The sequence below is a fragment of the Schistocerca cancellata genome, chromosome 7, assembly GCF_023864275.1.
Source record: "Schistocerca cancellata isolate TAMUIC-IGC-003103 chromosome 7, iqSchCanc2.1, whole genome shotgun sequence".
Lineage (NCBI taxonomy): Eukaryota > Metazoa > Arthropoda > Insecta > Orthoptera > Acrididae > Schistocerca > Schistocerca cancellata.
In genome coordinates this window covers 563,155,701-563,176,271 of record NC_064632.1, presented here as the reverse complement: position 1 = coordinate 563,176,271, position 20,571 = coordinate 563,155,701, and the positions used below count along the sequence as shown (strand labels likewise).

The following is a 20,571-nucleotide window of genomic DNA, read 5'->3' as shown; positions in this document are numbered from 1 at the left end:
GGAGCGCTGGCCATTGGCATTTTCCGATCACAGCGCTTACATCTGTACGGTGCTTCTTCCCCGTAGAGAGGTGTGGAACAGTAAGGCCCCGTGGAAATTAAACATTCAACATCTACATGATCCTGAATGCCGTCACCGGATCCTTGAGACATGGACGATGTGCGAGCGAAGGGTTGGAAGGTATGCGACGAAGCTTGATTGGTGACTGACTTGTGCTAAACCGGCGCTTCGCCGTACCTTCATCTCATATGGCAGGGAGATGGCAGAATGGCGCCGCCGTACGACCGACTTTTATTTTGCAGCGCTGCGCGACCTGGACGATGGTCCGCCAGGACAGGACGTCTGGATCGAACGCAAAAGGATAAAAGCTAAACTAGTGGCTTTAGCTCGGAAACATCTTCAGGGAACCATGGTGCGCGCCAGATGTCACGATACGATACTGCACGAGATTCCCTCCATGCACCACGTCGTGAATGAACGAAAGCACCGACGACGCGTTTTGGTACGGGAATTAATTACAAGCGAAGACCGAAGAGTGACGCGTCAAGCGGACATTGTCTCTGCATTCGTCGACCATTACCAACACATCTATCGGGAAGAAGCAGCCCCTGTCGATGACCTCGAACGTATAGCCACGTACGTCTCCCGTACACTGACGGTGGAAGCCGCGGGAACCTTACTGGAAGCCATTAGCTGTGAGGAAGTACGTGATGCGATCGCAAAGGGTGCGTTCAATCGGTCCCCAGGCATTGATGGACTTCCTGCTGAATTTTATCGAGAATTTCGCAACGAAATGGCACCGCGATGGACGGAAATGTACAACGAGATGTTAAATTCCGATGCGCCTATTCCACCGGCTTTTATGGAAGGCCTCTTGGTGCCAGTACATAAACCGAAGCCAGGAATTACGGTCACACAGTATCGCCCCATCACCCTGCTTAATGCCGACTACAAGATCTTTGCACGGTTGCTAGCGTCCCGATGTCGCACGTTAATTCGTAGCGTTCTCTCTCCAGAACAGACGACACCGGGTGGATCAGTGAATGTGCAAACAGCTACTGGCGAATGCCGTGATGTGATAGCGCTGGCGGAGGAGTGCCGGCTTAAAGCGGCGATGGTGGCGGTTGATTTTGATAGTGCTTTTGATAAGGTGCGCCACAACTATCTGTACGCTGTACTGGAACAAATGGGATTTCCAGACCTTTTACTGGTCTCATTAGAAGGATTTATGGGGGCGCACAATCCTTGGTACAGGTTAATGGGCGTATAGCAGGGCCCATTAAAATTCGACGATCCATTCGCCAGGGCTGCCCTCTTTCGATGTTGCTGTTCGCGATAGCGTTGGAACCATTAATTGGGAAGCTCACAAATTCTCTTTCTGGGATGGAACTGCGGGGCTACACCTTCAAATGTCGTGCCTATGCGGACGACCTCCTGCTGCTCGTTCGTTCTGAAGAAGAGGTGAAGACGGTCCTTGAACTGTTGTTGGACCACAGTGTGACGGCGGGTAGTGCAGTGAACATGAACAAATCGGCAGCAATGCCTGTTGGAAGGGGCCTTACGCCGGAAGCAATCAGTCCGTTTCCTTATGTGCAACGATTCCGCTATCTCGGCATAGACTTTACCTCATCTGTAAACATACTGCGGCAGTTAACTACCGACGTATTTTACAGACAACACGTACCATGGTCCGACAACATCTCCTTGATCCTTTGCAGCGAGTCGAATATCTGAACACTTATGTGGTTTCTCGAATGGTGCATATTTCGCAGATCCTGCCCCTACCACTCACGCTCGGATGTCGACTTCAATCAGCATTAGGCTATTTTGTGATGATTGGATCGCCCCTCAAGGTGCGATACACAACGCTCACGCTCCCTACGTACAAGGGGGGACTCGGACTTACGAATGTTCACTGCCGAGCGACGGCGCTCCTTCTAGCCACGATGTACAAGCAATGGCGTAGCGGGCGTGATTCCCTTACATCCCGCCTACTGGATCTCCTAGTTCCAGTGTCCCTCACACCTCCGGTAGCAGTGGGCAACATTACGCCACATTTTGCGCATGTATCAACATTTATCGTGGAACTTAGTTATATCAGAGACGAGCTTCCGCGCACGAGACCACCGTGCGCGAAGGATTTTTATGTTTGGCTGCAACGACGGATAAGTCGTAATGTCATTGAACTCAAACACCCTAAGTTGCATTGGCCGAAGATTTGGCGACATGTGCACCAAAAATTCCTTCCTACCTTCGTTCGGGCACCTGTGGCAAGTTCAACACCAACCAACGACTCTATGCAATTGGACTAGTGGACACTCCGCTATGCCCGAAATGTCGCCAAGTGGATGACGAACATCACCGCTTAACTTGTATCGCGGTGGAGGACGTATGGCTCCTAGGAAGACAGATGGTGGCTTGCTACCTCCGTGTGACCCCGCAACATGATACACCTGCTTCCTTCTTACATACGGAGAGTGACTACTTTCCGGCGACTAAATCACACTCGATCATTTGGGTCAAAGGTTGGACGATCGCGTACCTCTATGGAGACGCTGCCAAGTCGCGACTCGTCTTTTGGTATTTCTTGCAGCAAGCCCACAATGAGGTTCATAGATGGTCACACTATCGGAAAACCTTTGCCAGCTATCATCAGGCAGTCTTCCTCGACCCCCCACGCAGTTGGGATGTGCCGGGTGCAGTCGATGTGCACATTTGACAGCTGATAATGAACCTCACGCTTCTCTCACCGCTCCAAATACACTGCTCATACTATACCATGAAATGATCTACATGTTCCTATTAACAGAGTGATCTTTATGGAAAATAAATAAATAAATAAATAAAAACGACATCCCTGTATCCCTGTTCCTTTACATTTGTGATTTGTTTTACAATGATTTTTTTTTTGTTTTTGCAGAGGATGCATTTCATTTAGTGTTTGTAAAAAAAAAAAAAAGTTGGTAGAGCACTTGCCCGCGAAAGGCAAAGGTCACGAGTTCGAGTCTCGGTCGGGCACACAGTTTTAATCTGCCAGGAAGTTTCATATCAGCGCACACTCCGCTGCAGAGTGAAAATCTCATTCAGGGACAATATAGATATTTCAAATTAAGGCAACTGCAAATGATACAGATCTACATCTGTATCTACACAAATACTCCGCAAGCCACCGTACGGGGCGTGGCGGAGGAGACCCTATATCCCTACTAGTTATTTCGTTTCATCTTCCACTAGCAAACCGGGCGAGGCAAAAGCGACTATTTACATGCCTCCGTATGAGCCCTAACTTCACGAATCTTATCTCCCTGTCCTGATGCTCGATGTTTGTTGGCGGCAGTAGAATCGCTCGGCATTCAGCTACCAACGCCGGTTCTCTAAATCTTCTCAATAGTGTCTCTCGAAGAACGTCACCTTCCTCTAGGCATTCTCATTAGAGTTCCTGAAGCATCTCCGTAAGACGTACATGTTGTTCGAACCTGCCGGTAAGAAATCTAGCAGCTAGTCTCTTAATTGCTTCGACGTCTTCTTTCAATCCGACCTGGTGTGGATCCCAAACATACGAAAAGTATTCAAGAATAGGTAGCAGCAGCGTTCAACATGCAGTCACCTTTACAGGTCAACCACTCTTTACTAAAATTCTCCGAGTAACTGAAGTCGACCATTCACCTTGTCTACAATCGTTCTGACGTGCTCACTCAATTTCATATCGCTTTGGAACGTTACGCCCAGATATTTATACAAGCTGACTGTGTCAAGCGGAACACAAGTAACACTGTAACCGAACGTTGCAGGTTTGTTCTTTCTAATCACGCACATTAACTAACATTTTTTCACATTTAGAGCAGGCTGCCATTCATCACACCAACTAGGAATTTTATCTAAGTCGTATCATCCTTCAGTCACACAACTTCGACACATTACCGCATACCACAGCGTCATCAGCAAACGACCCCTGATTGCTGGGCACTCTGCGCTCCAAGTGATTTATGTACATGGAGAACAACGTTGGTCCTACCACATTTTCCTGGGGCGCTCCTGACGATAGCCTTGTATCTGGCGAAAACTCACCGTCGAGGACAACATAGTGCATTCTATTACTTAAGGGGCTCCGGAACGCCCTATACTTGCAATGTTAAAATAACGCTTATAAATTACATCTTTCCTCACAAAGTATTTGAGGTAGGAAGTTGAACTTTTTACAGATTATTTATTGGAATATGGGCTACAACTTAACACAGGGATTTTACAAAATTTTGGTTCAGTTATTAAAGATGATTTTTTTTTCAATTGTAATGAAAATTCACAACATTTTTTTTGAAATTTTTTATTTATATATACAAAAATATACAGTTTTTTGGAAAAAGGCTGTGTTAAATTATGCAGAAGGTACTGTGTAACATTTACTGAAAGTTTGAAACAAATATGTTTGGAAGATCCTTAGAAAACATGTAATTAGTATGAGAAAATAAAAGTTTTGGGAATCGAGCGACAAAGATTGGATTAACTCTTTAGTGCATTCCAGGTCCGTACGATGGATTATCTTCATCCTCTGCAAACTCCTCCTCCAGCTTCCTCTTGTTCCGCCTCCTGTTTACTCTTGCTTGTATTTCTAGACTCTTTACAGCCCTGTCTGCAGCCCGAAGCCGTTCCTTGTCTAAAGCAAGCATCGCTCGTACCATGTTAGAACCTATCTTCATTCCCATATTTCTAAATACCTTGCACCTTACAATGTTGCCATCATTGAAAGTCGCAACAGCAACTTTACTTTTACTCATTATTATACTTCAACAAAACAGAGACTCAAGAAACAGAATTAATTACGAATATTTTCGAGATAACGACAGAGTAAATAAACATGAAACAATCGACAATCACACCAGCGATATATATTGAACCATCACAGGTTAGCCACAACACATACTTTATCTCACATCACTAAAATGTACCTGATGAACACGGACGTTAATAATAACACCATTGGCAGCAGTTTTACAGCGCCACAGTGGGTCACGCCCATGTAGAACACATTTCAAAAAAAAATTTAAAAATAGTTGTAGTCATCGGAATTGAATAAATTATATATCTATTAAAAGGTAATAGCCTGCAGATTCAGAAAACGCAAAAAAGTAAAAATTGAACTTTTCATGATTTTGAGCCTTTCCGGAGCCCCTTAAGAAGACTTCGATGCACTCACATATCTGTGAACACATGCCTTAGGCTCGTAGTTTTGTTAACAGCCTGCAATGTGGCACCGTGTCAGGTGCTTTTCTGAAATCTAGAAATATATAATCTGCTTGTTCCCCTTCATTCATAGTTCGCAGTATATCATGTGAGAAAAGGGCAAGCTGAGTTTCGCACGAGCGATGCTTTCTAAAGCCATGCTGACTCGCGGACATAAACTTCTCAGTGTCAAGAAAGTTTATTAAATTCGAATTGGGGACATGTTCAAGAATTCTGCAGCAAATTAAGTTAGGGATTTTGATCTTAATTCGTTGGATCCGTTCTTCTACCCTTCTTGTATACTGGAGTCACCTGCGCGTTTCCTCCGTCGCTTGGGAGTTTGTACTGGGCGAGAGTCTCACGATAAATGTAAGCTAGGCAAGCGGCTAAGGCGGTGCAGTAGTGTTTGTAACACCGAACTGGGATTGCATCCGGCCTTGGCAATTTCATTGCTTTCAAATGTTTTAGTTCTTCCTCTACATCAGGAAGGCTTATTACTATGTCGTTCATGCGGGGGTCTGTCCGATGATCAAATTGCGATATGTCTGTACGATTCTCCTGTGTGAAACTCTTCTTGAAAAGTAAAACTTCAGCTTTCGTTTAGCCAACTTCAACTGCCACATCAGACTGGTCAACAAGGGACTGAATGGACCCGCTTAGCGATCTTACATAGGACACCCAATATGATGGCCCGCAAGTTCTGCTCATGACTAAGTAACTAATCTTACGTCTTCCGGCCAAGGTCCTCTGCTCAAGGGAAGAACCTAACTAGTCTGGTCGGTCCTTCCACGCGTTGTAAGGTTCTACAACGTGAAACTCCGACGTCACAAACCTCGAGAAACTCTACAGGCTGAAATGTATTTAAACCGACAAACTCTGGGAGGCTGCAGGGGACATCAAAACAAATTTTTTTTCCAATGTCATTTTTTCCTATGAGGACTATTTAAACCGGTAGAGGAAGATATCTTTGGCGGCAAATTAATTAAACCGACAAAGACTTTTACATTTTCTTATGACCAAGAGACAACACATAAACACAACCCAATTTCAATGACAGTAGATTTTCAAAAATTCCTCCATTGACAAATAAACAAAGGTTACACCGTCGGATCATGATCTGTCTGACACGGGCAAAAACCCCAGGAGTATTCTGAATTGTTCCTGCTGCTGCTACTATCCGGACAACCACATCCTCTTCTGATGCAACAGGAGTTGCGTAAACAAGGTTGCGCATCTCTCCCGACACAAAGAAGTCCAGGGGGTACATATCTGGGGATCGAGCAGGCCATGGTACAGGACCACCTCTGCCAAACCACGTTTCTGGGAACCGTCGGTCCAGGAATCGACGCACGCGATGACTGAAATGTGCCGGCGCTCCGTCACGCTGGAACCACATGCGTTGTCTTGTAGGGAGCGGGACGTCTTCCAGCAATTCTGGCAATGCTCTGGCGAGAAAATTGTAATAGTGCCTACCACTTAATGGCCTAGGTAGCAGATACGGCCCAATTAAACAGTCCCCAACAACGCCGACCCACACATTAACGAAGAACCGCACTTGATGAACGCTAGTAAGTGTGGCATGTGGGTCATCCTCACTCCAAACATTCGAATTGTGGATGTTGAAGACTCCATCACGCCCGAACGTAGCTTCATCGGTAAACAACACAGAGCATGTAAATGTAGGATGCATTTCACATTGTTCCAGGTACCACTGCGAAAATTGTGCTCTGGGTGGGTAATCGTTCCAGGTTGTGAACACACTGTAAGTGAAATGACTGTTCTTACATTCGTCTGATTCGTCCTCATGTTCCGTGGAATTGCACGAGTGCTGATTGTAGGATCCCACTCCACATGCTGCAAGACAGCTCCCTCAAATTGCAGCGTTCCTACCGTGCGACGGCGTCCCTGTTCAGGTAATCTGCTAAATGACCCCGGTCTCCCGCAGACGTTGGTACACAGCAGCAAAGGTCGTATGATGCGGGATACGGCGATTAGGATATTTTGCTGATAAACCCGCTGTGCAGCTCGTCCGTTGTGGTGCGCTACGAAGTACGCACCAACCATATCAGTGTACTCACTCCAGGTGTATCGCTCCATTAGTAATCAGAGACAATGCACTACTACACTGGTGGACAGCAGTTGCCTATACAAGTGAAGAGTGTAATACGCCCTGTAACAACTGAAGATAGTAATACGGCCGTCACCGGTTTAAATACTCCTCATAGGAAAATAAAATGACATTAGGGATAAATATTTGTTTTGATGTCCCCTGCAACCTCCCAGAATTTGTCGGTTTAGGGGGCTCCGGAAAGGCTCAAAATCATGAAAAGTTCAATTTTTACTTTTTTGCGTTTTCTGAATCTGCAGAGTATTACCTTTTAATAGATATATAATTTATTCAATTCCGAAGACTACAACTATTTTTAAATTTTTTTTGAATTGTTTTCTACATGGGCGTGACCCATTGTGGCGCTGTTAAACTGCTGTCAAATGATGTTATTATTAACGTCCGTGTTCATCAGGTACATTTTAGTGATGTGCGATAAAGTATGTGTTGTGGCTAAACCTATTTTGAGAGACTTAGCAGCACCTGAACTGTTGAAAAAATGTATTCACGGAAAAACTCAAAACCCCAATGAAAGTGTAAATAGTGTTATATGGTCGAGAATCCCCAAGACTGTATTTGTTGGAATAGAGACACTTCACTTTGGTGTGTATGATGCTGTTGCGACTTTCAATGATGGCAACATTGTAAGACGCAAGGTATTTAGAAATATGGGAATGAAGATAGGTTCTAACATGGTGCGAGCGATGCTTGCTTTAGACAAGGAACGCCTTCGGGCTGCAGACAGGGCTGTAAAGAGTCTAGAAATAGAAGCAAGAGTAAACAGGAGGAAGAACAAGAGGAAGCTGGAGGAGGAGTTTGCAGAGGATGAAGATAACCCATCCTATGGACCTGGAATGCACTGAAAAGTTAATCCAATCTTTGTCGCTCGATTCCCAGAACTTTTATTTTCTCATACTAATTACATGTTTTCTAAGGATCTTCCAAACATATATGTTTCAAACTTTCAGTAAATGTTACACAGTACCTTCTGCATAATTTGACACAGCCTTTTTCCAAAAAACTGTATATTTTTGAATATATAAAAAAAAAATCGCAAAAAAATGTTGTGAATTTTCATTACAATTGAAAAAACATCATCTTTAATAACTAAACTAAAATTTTGTAAAATCCCTGTGTTAAGTTGTAGCCCATATTCCAATAAATAATCTGTAAAAAGTTCAACTTCCTACCCCAAATACTTTGTGAGGAAAGATGTAATTTATAAGCGTTATATTAACATTGCAAGTATAGGGCGTTCCGGAGCCCCTTAAATACTCTCCACGCTGTATATCGACGTTGAGCTGCCTTAGCGTCCCGTGCGAGGGCGGCAGACGGGCTGGCTCACCTTTCTGCGGGTAGGGCGGCGGCGTGGCCCCGATGTCCCTCTCGGCGACGCGGCGGTACACGGAGGACAGGAAGGCCACGCACTTGAGGGACAGCTCGCCGCGCGCCGAGAAGCTGCTCCGCTGCAGGCGGACGCGCACACTCAGCCGGTTGCTGTCGTTGTGGCGCTGCGTCAGTGACGAGTTTACCTGGCGACACACACACACACGGTACACGCGCGTTAGTGCAGGACGTGGAGACTAGAGATGGGCAAAACTGTTCTTTTCAGAGATCGGATCAGAACTGTTCACTCCCTGTAATGAATTAGCTCTTTTTCATGACTCACCACTCATTTACAATAGAAAATAAATGGAAGGCACATTGCCCTTTAAACTTGGTTTATTCCAGTACTATACCTGTATTTTGATCTTATTTGATCCTATTTTGAAGTAACACAGATAATGAGTAAGAATTTTGTATTGTTTACTGAAATTTCCACGATATGACAAAGTGTTTGATTATTGATTTATTTTGCACTATCGTGGTTTTTTGGGTGATCGGAAAATGTTGTAACTTCAGATTTACACTAACAATATATTTGGCTATAATGTATTAAAATTTCATTAACCTCATACAAATACATCGCAAGCCATATATTTTTAAAGTGAACGTTTCCTTCCGAAGACGCCTAAGATCGCAAAATCCGTACCAGAATAAGAAAAAAAAAATATAAATTTGACTGTAAAACGAAAGTGCTGCATATAGCCTTACGCAGAATAAAACAAGGAAAATATTGGTGTATCACATTTTGCGATACGTTTATCGGTTCGCTCATAATTAAAGCGTAAATTCGAGTGTCCATAAGAAAAATCCTATAGTAAGAGGAATCGTCAGGAACCTAATCTGATCAGTTTAAACAAATAAAAATAAAATAAAAACAAATGATGTATACATAACATAATAATGTAATATACATAGCGGTATTACTACGAAGAACAATATCCAGTAGAGACGAACTCTGATGCAGAAGCACTGAGTCGAGCTGGTCGAGCCGCGAGCTGTATTACTGCGTGAGCTAAGACCGCAGAGACCAGAGTGACACCTGAGTTGCTTTGCTCAACGCTCTGGCTAGAGTCGGGAACGGTGGGGTGAGCGTTGAGCGGGCGAGTTCCAGGGGTGGGGGGAGCGGTGAACTCACCCGCTCCTAGACAAATCGTCCATTCCCTTGCGAGCAGGTTGTTGCAAGTAGTTCCTATGTTATCCGCTAGGTGTCTCTCTGTCCTGTTGCTCGCATCAACTGCCCAGAGGGCAGGACGTGCGACTGAAACGATCGCCGACAGAGTGCGATGCGAAGTTAAGCTGCGCCAGACACTGCACGCAGCAGACGACGCACAGAGACAGCACGGCGTATGTGAAACACATAATCCAATGGGGCACTGCACAATGCAGGCAGCCAAGGTAGAAGCAGGGCAGAGGCCAGTGCTGGCTGTGTTGTGTGGCGTGCACTGTGCTGTGACCAGCAGAGGCGCTGATGATATGCTCTGTCTCTCTCTCTCTCTCTCTCTCTCTCTCTGCCGTGGGAAACGTTTGGAGCTACCGTTCTTTTTTTCTGAATCACTGATTGTTCACTCCTTTGAAAGATTCAACTCTATGAATCAGTTCAAGAGCGGATCCCCCTTCTCTAGTGGAGACTCTGCGTGCTGCTGTCGTTGTGCTGCTGAACCAGTGACGAGTTTACCTACTATGACGTAACCGAGCCTAATGCATGTTACGAAATCTGCGATACCAGCGGGTATCAATGCCTCCACACAAGTGTAAACATCAAATTTCTGTAATAATCGAGCCCTATTTACCTTCTGAACTACCCGAGTGTTCAGGAATTAGCCGTGCAGTGCCATGTTGTGGTGTGCCAAGTAGTGACTGATGTGATTGTCAATTATTAATAAAACTTTTTTCATTGTTTATTTGAACCATATTTGACCAGATATTTGTATTGGTTCGCTGCTCCGGTTTATTTGAAGACCAACGTCTTATGTGACATCTTTGTGAGCCAAGACCTCATCCTGACTATTGAACAATCAATGTTTTTTTGTGGAGCATGTGTGTTCCGCAATGGAGACGAGCTTACCTCAGCAATAGAAGCTGCATTTGCAGCAATGTTTCCAGGAGCTAAAATGCCTAACCGCAATGCTAGACGGAACGTTTCGAAAGACGAAAATGCTCCAAAATCAGGAAGGCCATCCACATCCACATCCGAAGAGAAGGTGGCGGAGGTGCAAGACGTGATGCTGAAAAGTCCAAAGAAATCGGTTAGACGACTAGCTCAGCAGGCCCACGGGTCCGTGTGTTCCACTCACAAGATTCTCCGGAAGTCACTGTCCTTGTATCTGTAGAAAATGTCGGTCGTGCATGAAATGAGAGACGCCAATACATGGCGCGTGTTAACTTTTGGAGCTGGTTCCTGTCCCTCCTGCAGGACAATTGTGAGGAATTCTTGACATAATGTTTTTCACTGGTGAGGCATTTTATCACCTCTCTGGCTACGTGAATAGCCAGAATGGACGACGTAGAATCCGCATGAATTTAATGTGTCCTCACTGCATGATCAAAAGGTTGGTGTTTGGTGCGCCATAACTCGTAAACGCATCATTGGACTGATCTCCTTTCAGGACACCATAAATGCAGAATGGTACTGCATCTGTATTCTGGAGCCCGTCCTATGTGAACTGAATGAGTACTGGTTCCAACAGGATGGGACGACAGCAGATAGCGCCCACAAGGCGATGAACTTTTGAAAGGGCATCTTCGGTGACCGCATCTTATCTCGAGAAGTCTAGCATCCGCGTTCGCCCGACATGGCTCCAACGGATGGGTGCATTGAAGGGAAAGGCCTGTGAAGGCAATCCGCACACCATACAAGAACTTCAAGCTGCACTGGCCATTCACATTCGGAAGATCACTCCCGATGTTCTGCACCACGTCTTCAACAACATGTAGAAACGTGTGCAACTGTGTATTCAAGTTCAAGGGGATCGCTTCCAGCATCTCTTATAACATCGATGACTTTAATATGGAAAGTTATGAACTGCATAGCTACTTATTGAACTCCTGCTACAATTTCACTGAATATGTATTAGCATGTGTATGACTAAAGTTAACTTTAAAAAAATGGTTGAAATGGCTCTGAGCACTATGGGACTTCACTTCTGAGGCCATCAGTCCCCTAGAACTTAGAACTACTTAAATCTAACTAACCTAAGGACATCACACATAGCCATGCCCGAGGCAGGATACGAGCCTGCGACCGTAGCGGTCATGCGGTTCCAGACTGCAGCACCTAGAACCGCTCGGCCACTCCGTCGGCAAAGTTAACTTAAACATTAGATTTATAAAATCATTTGCATAAATATTGACAGCAACTCTCAGGATAGTTAAACGTCCATTTGTGTGAAAAAATTAAAAATATCTTCGAAATGTCTAAATTCTTTGTATAACTGAATCACTGTTCGCGCTTGGTTGTAAAAAGTAGTCAAGCTTAGTGGTTGACACAACAGCCTTGAGGAACATTTTGTGATACATATTTTGTGAGCCAATCCTCCAGGAATTTATGAATACACAAGATTCAACTGTTTTATTTAGTGGATAGTAAACCACCTAGTCAGTAGACATGGAACTAGGACATATCTTCGTATAGAAAATATCCGAGACCATCATATCTCTGAAAAGATGAAAGGGAGACCAATTTTAAGACAATTAGCTAAGTAAACTTGAAAGGCCTTTCAGTTAGTCTTCTTTCAATACATAAATAAATAAAACAAAAAAGAAAAGAAAACGACGAAAGTCTGTTTAGTCGAAACGTCGTTGTATAGACGTTTTTGAAACGGCGAGTTACAATGTGCGCGCGCACACACACACAGACACACACACACACACACACACACACACACACACACACACACACACACACCCACGACAATGCACACAGCCATTATTCACATACGCAAGGTAGGACTATTGCTGTCATTGTGCCGTTGTGCCAGGAGTGAGTTTACCTGCTAAGGCACAGAAACATAAAGTATATGCACATTATAGCCAGACGTGCAGCCTTGGTTGTTAGTTGTCGCGCTGCAGCGCTAGAGAGAAGTTTACTTGTGCATACACACAGAATAATCCATGCACACAAGCCATTCATGGGAATTCAAATGCTTGCTGTTGGTTTGGCACTGCGCCAGTGACTACTTGCGCGTGCTCAAAAGTATACCCACATATTACAGACAGTTGTCGTCGCTGTCCAGCTCCATCAGCGATGAGTTTACCTCGCATGCACACAAGCCTACTTGAACGCGTTAGCCACACGCGAACGCTAACTGGCTGCTACCGTTCTGTCACTGCGACAACAATGAGCTTATCTGTGCACACTCACCAGCATTCATGCACAATAAATGCGGCGCGTAGGCTCAACCAGTTGCTGTCACTGAGCGTCTGTTTCTGCTACGAGTTTATTCGCTAACAGACACAAACTTTCATGGTTATTATAGGCAACATTTGCAGGCACAGCTGGTAGCTATCGATGTACAATTGTGCTACCGACGAATTCACCTGTGCACACGCACAGACATATTGCTATTTAGGGGGAACACGTAAGCTATAACGTTTGCTGTTCGTGCAGCACAAGTCGTCCACTCAGCCGCGGCATTTTGAAAAGCCGCACAGACAGAGTTTTGGCTGCGGCAGCACGCTCCATATTCTGTCTAGTTGTGAAACACGTCAGCAGAACGTCGAAGATTAGGTAGGTGGTGACATAGGGGCGTCAGTGATCTGCCTGCGGTCGTAACTGCAAGTTAGCATCGTAGTTATGTCGGACCAGTTGGTCTAGCGCTTTTCTGGAATCTGAGAGGTCGTGGAATGCTGTCCCAAATATCTTCAGTTAGCCTTTAATGTAACCTTCTCGTGTCAGTGAAGAGAAGAGCCGTCTTGAAGGACACGTAATTCTTGTTCCACCTTGAACTGCAGATCCCCCTTGATCTACTGGATAACTGGGATTGATTATTGACACACAAGTGGTGGAAGTGGTATCGAATTGTAGGACATCCATCAGGCCACTGAGCCACAAGAAATCCCGAGTTTGTTACCCGCCTCACTCTATAAATCCCACGATATCCTTAGAAATTTTCTGGCCTTAGAGATTCTGAAAAACTACTGCAACATAGGGCCGAAGCTGCATGTCTCTGTTGCGTGGAGGTTGACTCCATTTACGGTGGGAGTTGTGCCTTGGCTGTGAAGGTTCACCCACTAGTCTCACAGCAGGCGCTAGTATTGGGTGCTTTCTAAAACCTCGCCACTTACGGAAAACAGTCGATTATCCTCAGCAGAGCCATTTTTTCCGCCCGCTAGAGCTATTTCAACAGCTTCTGAGAGTGCTACGCAAGCCCGTTTGTTCTGTTCTTTGTACTGAAGCCGTCTCTCCGATGCGATACGATACGGGATGTGAATTTTATACAGAGCGCAAAACTGAGAGGTCAGAAGGGGCCTTTCATGAAATGAAAAAAGATGATTGCTGACTTATCTCATGTGTCCAAGGCACGCAACGGCCAAAGCTACGCCAGTGGCATACTTTTATGGAAAACACTATCTTGGCGAAAATTTTTAACTTTTCAATGTCTTGATGGAATGGAATAACTCTCCACAAAATTTAGGGAAAATTAACACTGTACCTACGTAGCATAAGTAGAGAGGGGTAAAAAAACTTAATGTGGAAAGCAGCTTTCCAATCATCTGTCACTGACAGATAATATAGCCCGATTTTACGTGGACGATTCACAGACAGAACTGCTACAGCACAGTGCAGAAGGTAACTGAAAGAAACATCAATGACAGGAACACAAACTGGACCTTTACTAAAACACTACAACTACGCGGCAGTTGGAATCTTTGCATGTAATTTATATATATGTGTAATACTGAATATTTTATTTCAAAAACTTTCTCCTCGTGTATCGTGTGATTTAGGTATTGATTTCAACTGTTGAGCAAAACTGGTCGGCCGTGTGATGTATATTTGAACAGTGCCGTGAAATGAAACTTGGACCTTAATGAAAGGCTGAATTTTAAATAATGAAAAGGAATATAATTGAATCCCAAAAGAAACCAATTGTGTACTCAGTGAAACCTACTTAACTGAAACTCAATACTGACGTACGTTGTGGGAGTTACGTAACATGAAGTGCCATGTGTCACTTATCCACAAAATAAAATACTGTTCAATATGGCAGAAAATAACTGTTTAAGATAACCAACACTGTTCACTATAAATTAATCTTCTCTATTAGTACAACACTGGAAAATCCGCCCGCATCTCGTGGTCGTGCGGTAGCGCTCTCGCTTCCCACGCCCGGGTTCCCGGGTTCGATTCCCGGCGGGGTCAGGGATTTTCTCTGCCTCGTGATGGCTGGGTGTTGTGTGCTGTCCTTAGGTTAGTTAGGTTTAAGTAGTTCTAAGTTCTAGGGGACTGATGACCATCGATGTTAAGTCCCATAGTGCTCAGAGCCATTTTGAACTGGAAAATCCGACGACGTACTGCTTGCTCAGGAAAGTGAGATTTCCCTTGAAGCAACAGTAGCCCTAACTGTGTTGTCACCGCCAGACACCACACTTGCTAGGTGGTAGCCTTTAAATCGGCCGCGGTCCGTTAGTATACGTCGGACCCACGTGTCGCCACTGTCAGTGATTGCAGACCGAGCGCCACCACACGGCAGGTCTAGAGACACGTCCTAGCACTCGCCCCAGTTCTACAGCCGACTTGCTAGCGAAGCTACATTGACAAATACGCTCTCATTTGCCGAGACGATAGTTAGCATAGCCTTCAGCTACGTCATTCGCTACGACCCAGCAAGGCGCCATAGCATTGGATAATTATTATTGTGAAGCCTGTACAGTAACGAGCGATGTACAACAATTATGCATTAAAGTTAAGTATTCCAGCAACTACATTCTTTTCTTACTAGACTCAGCTACTTTACTGTTCCAGACCTCACGCCAGTCTGCGTGAGCTTAACGCGTGCTTTTCGGCTTCCTCGCATAGTGACTTGGCTGTCTTGCCAAGTCACAACAGTAACTTGCCTCATGTTCAGCATACTTTTCTGTGTCAGGTGAGCTGACGTTCTGGAAAGCAAATTGAAATCAGCAAATTCAACAGCTTTTCGCTGCTTGTCAAAAACAGTGTCTGCGTGTAGGGTAAGGTGCGATTCTCACGCGACAAAATATTCAAAACTTCATCAATAACGATGGGGAATGGTTTCAATTTACAAAAAATACTTGTTGAAAAATTAAAGTGTGATTATTGTCAAGAAAGACTGTACAAAATAATAAAGACATGGCAATTACTAAATTCTCTCATTACAGGAATAACAGACATTTCTAAAAAGTGTGTGCTTTTTGACGTAATGAAAATAAAGAACTCAAATTAATACAAATCATGAAAATTGTTAGTTACCTAGGGGACAAAGATTTCCTTCAGCTAATAGTTCTTAGAAACAAACACTTCATTCTTGCGTGTGCAATGTTTAGTTTGACATATACTTATATAACTCTTCATTATCAATGCAACCAATAAAATACTTGCATAAAGAAGTAAAGTATTCCATATACTTTCTCCCCGATTCAGAAATATCAGATCTGCTGCCCTAAAACTCAACTGCTCGCTACTGTGCCTCTAATAAGAATGCCCACGGCCGCACAACTGACAGGCGACAAAGCGCACTGCACATTACATTAAACACAGAGTCAAGGATGTCACCCACCAGTCGTGCAGTGCGGTCATGCATCTTTGTCCCAGCCCAGTGAAGGTGAATCATTTACAGTTCCTCCACCAGTCCAGTTGACGACAGCGGGATGGACGTTGGTGCATGTGGACGTGTTGCGACATGTCTCCCCAACAGATCACATAAGTACTCCATGCGATTTAAATCCGGCGAACGGGAAGGCTAGTCCATTCGCAGAATACCCTTCCGGTACAAGAGTTCCCTCTGCTCTTCTATGCGGTCGTGCGATGTCCTCCTTAACTATGAAGTCAGGGCCGAATCGACTACCCGAAGACATAGACTGGGAAGAAATATAGTGTCAGCGTAACGTTGATCCGCTAATGTAACTTGTTAAAATACACAAATCAAAATCTGAGAGTTCCGGAACCCTAGAGTGGTTGGTGAGACACGTCGTCCATATACAGCCCTTTTAAACCTATCCCAGGCATGTTCGACATGGTTCGTGTCTAGAGCACATGCTGGCCACTCCAGACGGGCGATGTTGTTATCCTGGAGGAAGTCATTCACAAGATGTGCACGATGGGGGCGCGAATTGTTGTCCATGAAGACGAATGCCTTGCCAATATGTTGCCGATTTAGTTGCACGTCGATAGGAGGATGGGATTCACGTATCGTACAGCCGTTACGGTGCCTTCCATGCCCACCAGCGGCGTACGTTGGCCACACATAATGCCACCCCAAAACAGCAGGGAACCTCCACCTTGCTGCACTCGCTGGACAGTGTGTCGTGTGTCTAAGGCTTTCAGACTGGCCGGGTCGCCTCCAAACACGTCTCCGACAATTGTCTGGTTGAAGGCATAAGCGCGACCCACCGGTTAAGAGAACGTGATGCCAATCCTGAGCGGTCCATTCGGCATGTTGTTGGGCCCATCTGTACCGCCCTGCATTGTGTCATGGTTGCAAAGATGGACCTCGCCATGCACGTCGGGAGTGAAGCCGCGTATCATGCAGCCTATTGCGCACAGTTTAAGTCGTATGACGTCGTCCTGTGGCTGCTTGAAAAGCATTATTCAACACGGTGGCATTGCTGTCAGGGTTCCTCGAGCCATAACCCGTAGGTGGCGTTCGTCCACTGCAGTAGTGGCCCATGGACGGCCTCAGCGAGGCATGTTATCGACAGTTCTTGTTTCTCTGTATCTTCTCCTTGTCCGAACAACATCGTTTTGGTTCACTCTGAGATGCCTGGACACTTCCTTTGTTGGGAGCTCTTCTTGGCACAAAGTAACAATATGGACACGATCGAACCGCGGTATTGACCGTCTAGGCATGGTTGAACTACAGACAACTCGAAGCGAGTACCTCTCTCCTGGTGAAATGTCTGGAACTGATCGGCTGTCGGAGCCCCTCCGTCTCATGGGGGGTGCTCATGCATGGTTGTTTACACCTTTGGGTGGGGCGGGGTAAGTGACATCTCTGAACATTCAAAGGGACTATGTCTGTGATACAATGTCCACAGTCCAAGTCTACCTTCAGGAGTTCTGGGAACGGGGCGATGCAAAACTTTTTGATGTGTGTATGTGGAGAGCATTACATTAATGCAACATTATGCCTCCCTACACCGTAACATTTCGTCCTCCAAAACGATCATGTTCGAAAATGTACTTGTGTGCTTTTTTACGTGACCCCACCTCTCGTCGTTTGGGAATACGTCTAATATTGTCCAAAATTATCGTTTCGGTGTTCCAGCTGTTATGGTGCAGAAAGTTATAATTTTCCATTGGTGACCGACTTCCTAACCTTTGAACACTGTACGCTCACCCGTCACTACTTGAGTGACGCTGTACTCCTTCCCAATGTGCGTCTGACTTCATTTTTAAGGACGACAGTGCGCGATGGCATCGAACAGGGTAAATGCTGAAGGTCATAGATAGAGATGATGTTCGGCAAATGGGCTTCCCTGCACGTTGACATCGAGCACATTGTGCGTACGTTTTGGAGGCGTGCTTTAGCACTTCCACATTTACCAGTGACCATCTTGAAGTAGTCAACCGCGCTGGTGGAGGAATGCCCTAGAAGAACTCCTCACCAACCTTGTGGCCATCATGAGAACACATTTCAAAGCACGCACTGCCGTCAGTGGTCAGTGGTAATCACCCACACAATATGGTTCAAATGGCTCTGAGCACTATGGGACTCAACTGCTGTGGTCATAAGTCCCCTAGAACTTAGAACTACTTAAACCTAACTAACCTAAGGACAGCACACAACACCCAGCCATCACGAGGCAGAGAAAATCCCTGACCCCGCCGGGAATCGAACCCGGGAACCCGGGCGTGGGAAGCGAGAACGCTACCGCACTACCACGAGATGCGGGCCCACACAATATGAAGAACAATGTCTCGCCATTTGCAAGGTCCAGGGAATCTCTGTGAATCTTGGTGACTTCACTGTAATTATTTTCTTTAAATAAATGTGTCATTCTGTTGTCTTATTGTGTATTTCTTTCGGTTACCTTCTGCACAATACAGTAGCAGTTCTTTCTACGTATGTCCCCCGTTTCATCGGTATTATTACTTGACAGCGATACACCATGCAAAAATTGTTTTCCTCTTTAAGTTTTGCACACTAGTAATTTAGTATCAGTCTCCTATCCTCATTTCACAAACAACAATTTTAAAATATTAAAAAAGATCATTAATATATTATACTTCCTATTTTAATTCTGGTCTCAAAGGATTCCCGTGTTTTAATTACCCTACATCTTAATTATTTAATAAATTCAGTCACCCCCTAAAGTGTGTGTCACTACAGCAGTCCAACATCAGGTTGCTCACAGTATTAAACCGATTTTTTCTCTTTGTTCTTATTGCATTAGTAGCATCTACTTACAGCCCGGTAGTGTTGTATGCAAGCTTCAACTTCGCTTGATAACTGCTTATCTCTAAATGGCACCGTATTGTCCTCCTCTGAAAGACGATGTCCTGATAATTTACTTTTTGAAATTCATCAAATACTTTGCACAGACTGCTTCGCCAAAATAATTTCAAAAAACTACTAAAGATGCGGTTTAACAGTAACAGGGAACTAAAATTTTAATGCCAAAACGGCTTAATTTAGATGGAACATAATGTCTGAAAGTCAAGCGTCCCTCGAACAACGGGAGACTTTTATCAATGCGAACTTTTTCGAATGGAGTGAGGGCTGTTGTAAACTTTCTTCTCAAGCCTAAGACCGCAAAGAGCGCTACAAGCGAATTTGCGTACGTCACTTCGATTTCCGAAGAAAACTTCGAAGCGTCTATACCCGGCATTAGCACTCATGACTCGTCAGATTCCTTGCGCATGAATTAATCATTAACACCAGCATCATTCGGGATGTGGACGGGTATACAGGGTCAGTCACCTAACGTCACCGCTGGATATATTTCGTAAACCACATCAAATACTGACGAACCGATTCCACAGACCGAACGTGAGGAGAGGGGCTAGTGTAATTGTTAATACAAACCATACAAAAATGCACGGAAGTATGTTTTTTAACACAAACCTACGTTTCTTTAAATGGAACCACGTTAGTTTCGCTAGCACATCTGAACATATAAACAAATCAGTGCCGTTTGTTGCATTGTAAAATGTTAATTACATCCGGAGATATTGTAACCTAAAGCTGACGCTTGAAACCTCCGACGTTCAGTTGCGTGTTGTAACAAACACGGGCCACGGTCGGCGAGCAGCATCTGCAGGGACCCGTTTCATGTGTCGCTACATCAGCAATTACATGGTGATGACTTTAATCATCGAGTGCAATTCTGTCAATGGGCATTAACAGAGAATGCGTTGCAGTTCCACCTGTTTACCGATGAAGCGCGTTTCACAAACCACGGGGCAGTGAATCTTCGGAACATGCATTACTGGTCCGTGGACAATCCTCGCTGGCTCAGACAGGTAGAGCGACAGCGACCGTGGACTGTAAATGTATGGTGCGGGATCATTGGCGACCACTTCATTGGTCCTCACTTCATTGCAGGGGCCCAAACAGCTGTAACATACATTGCGTTTCTGCAGAATGATCTGCCAACGTTGCTCGAAAATGTCCCACTGGAAACGCGTCGACGTATGTGGTATCAGCATGATGGTGCACCTACACATTCCGCAATTAACA

The 20,571-nt window shown here is 44.8% G+C and overlaps 1 protein-coding gene across 1 annotated transcript in view; it reads right to left on the bottom strand.

Moving 5' to 3' along the window:
- The window catches only part of LOC126092153 (uncharacterized), a 386,469-nt gene that overhangs the window by 22,656 nt on the left and 343,242 nt on the right, over positions 1-20,571 (bottom strand). The window contains exon 5 of the mRNA XM_049907623.1: positions 8,673-8,859. Within this exon, the coding sequence (XP_049763580.1) occupies positions 8,673-8,859 (187 nt within the window). The remainder of the gene's footprint in view (positions 1-8,672; positions 8,860-20,571) is intronic.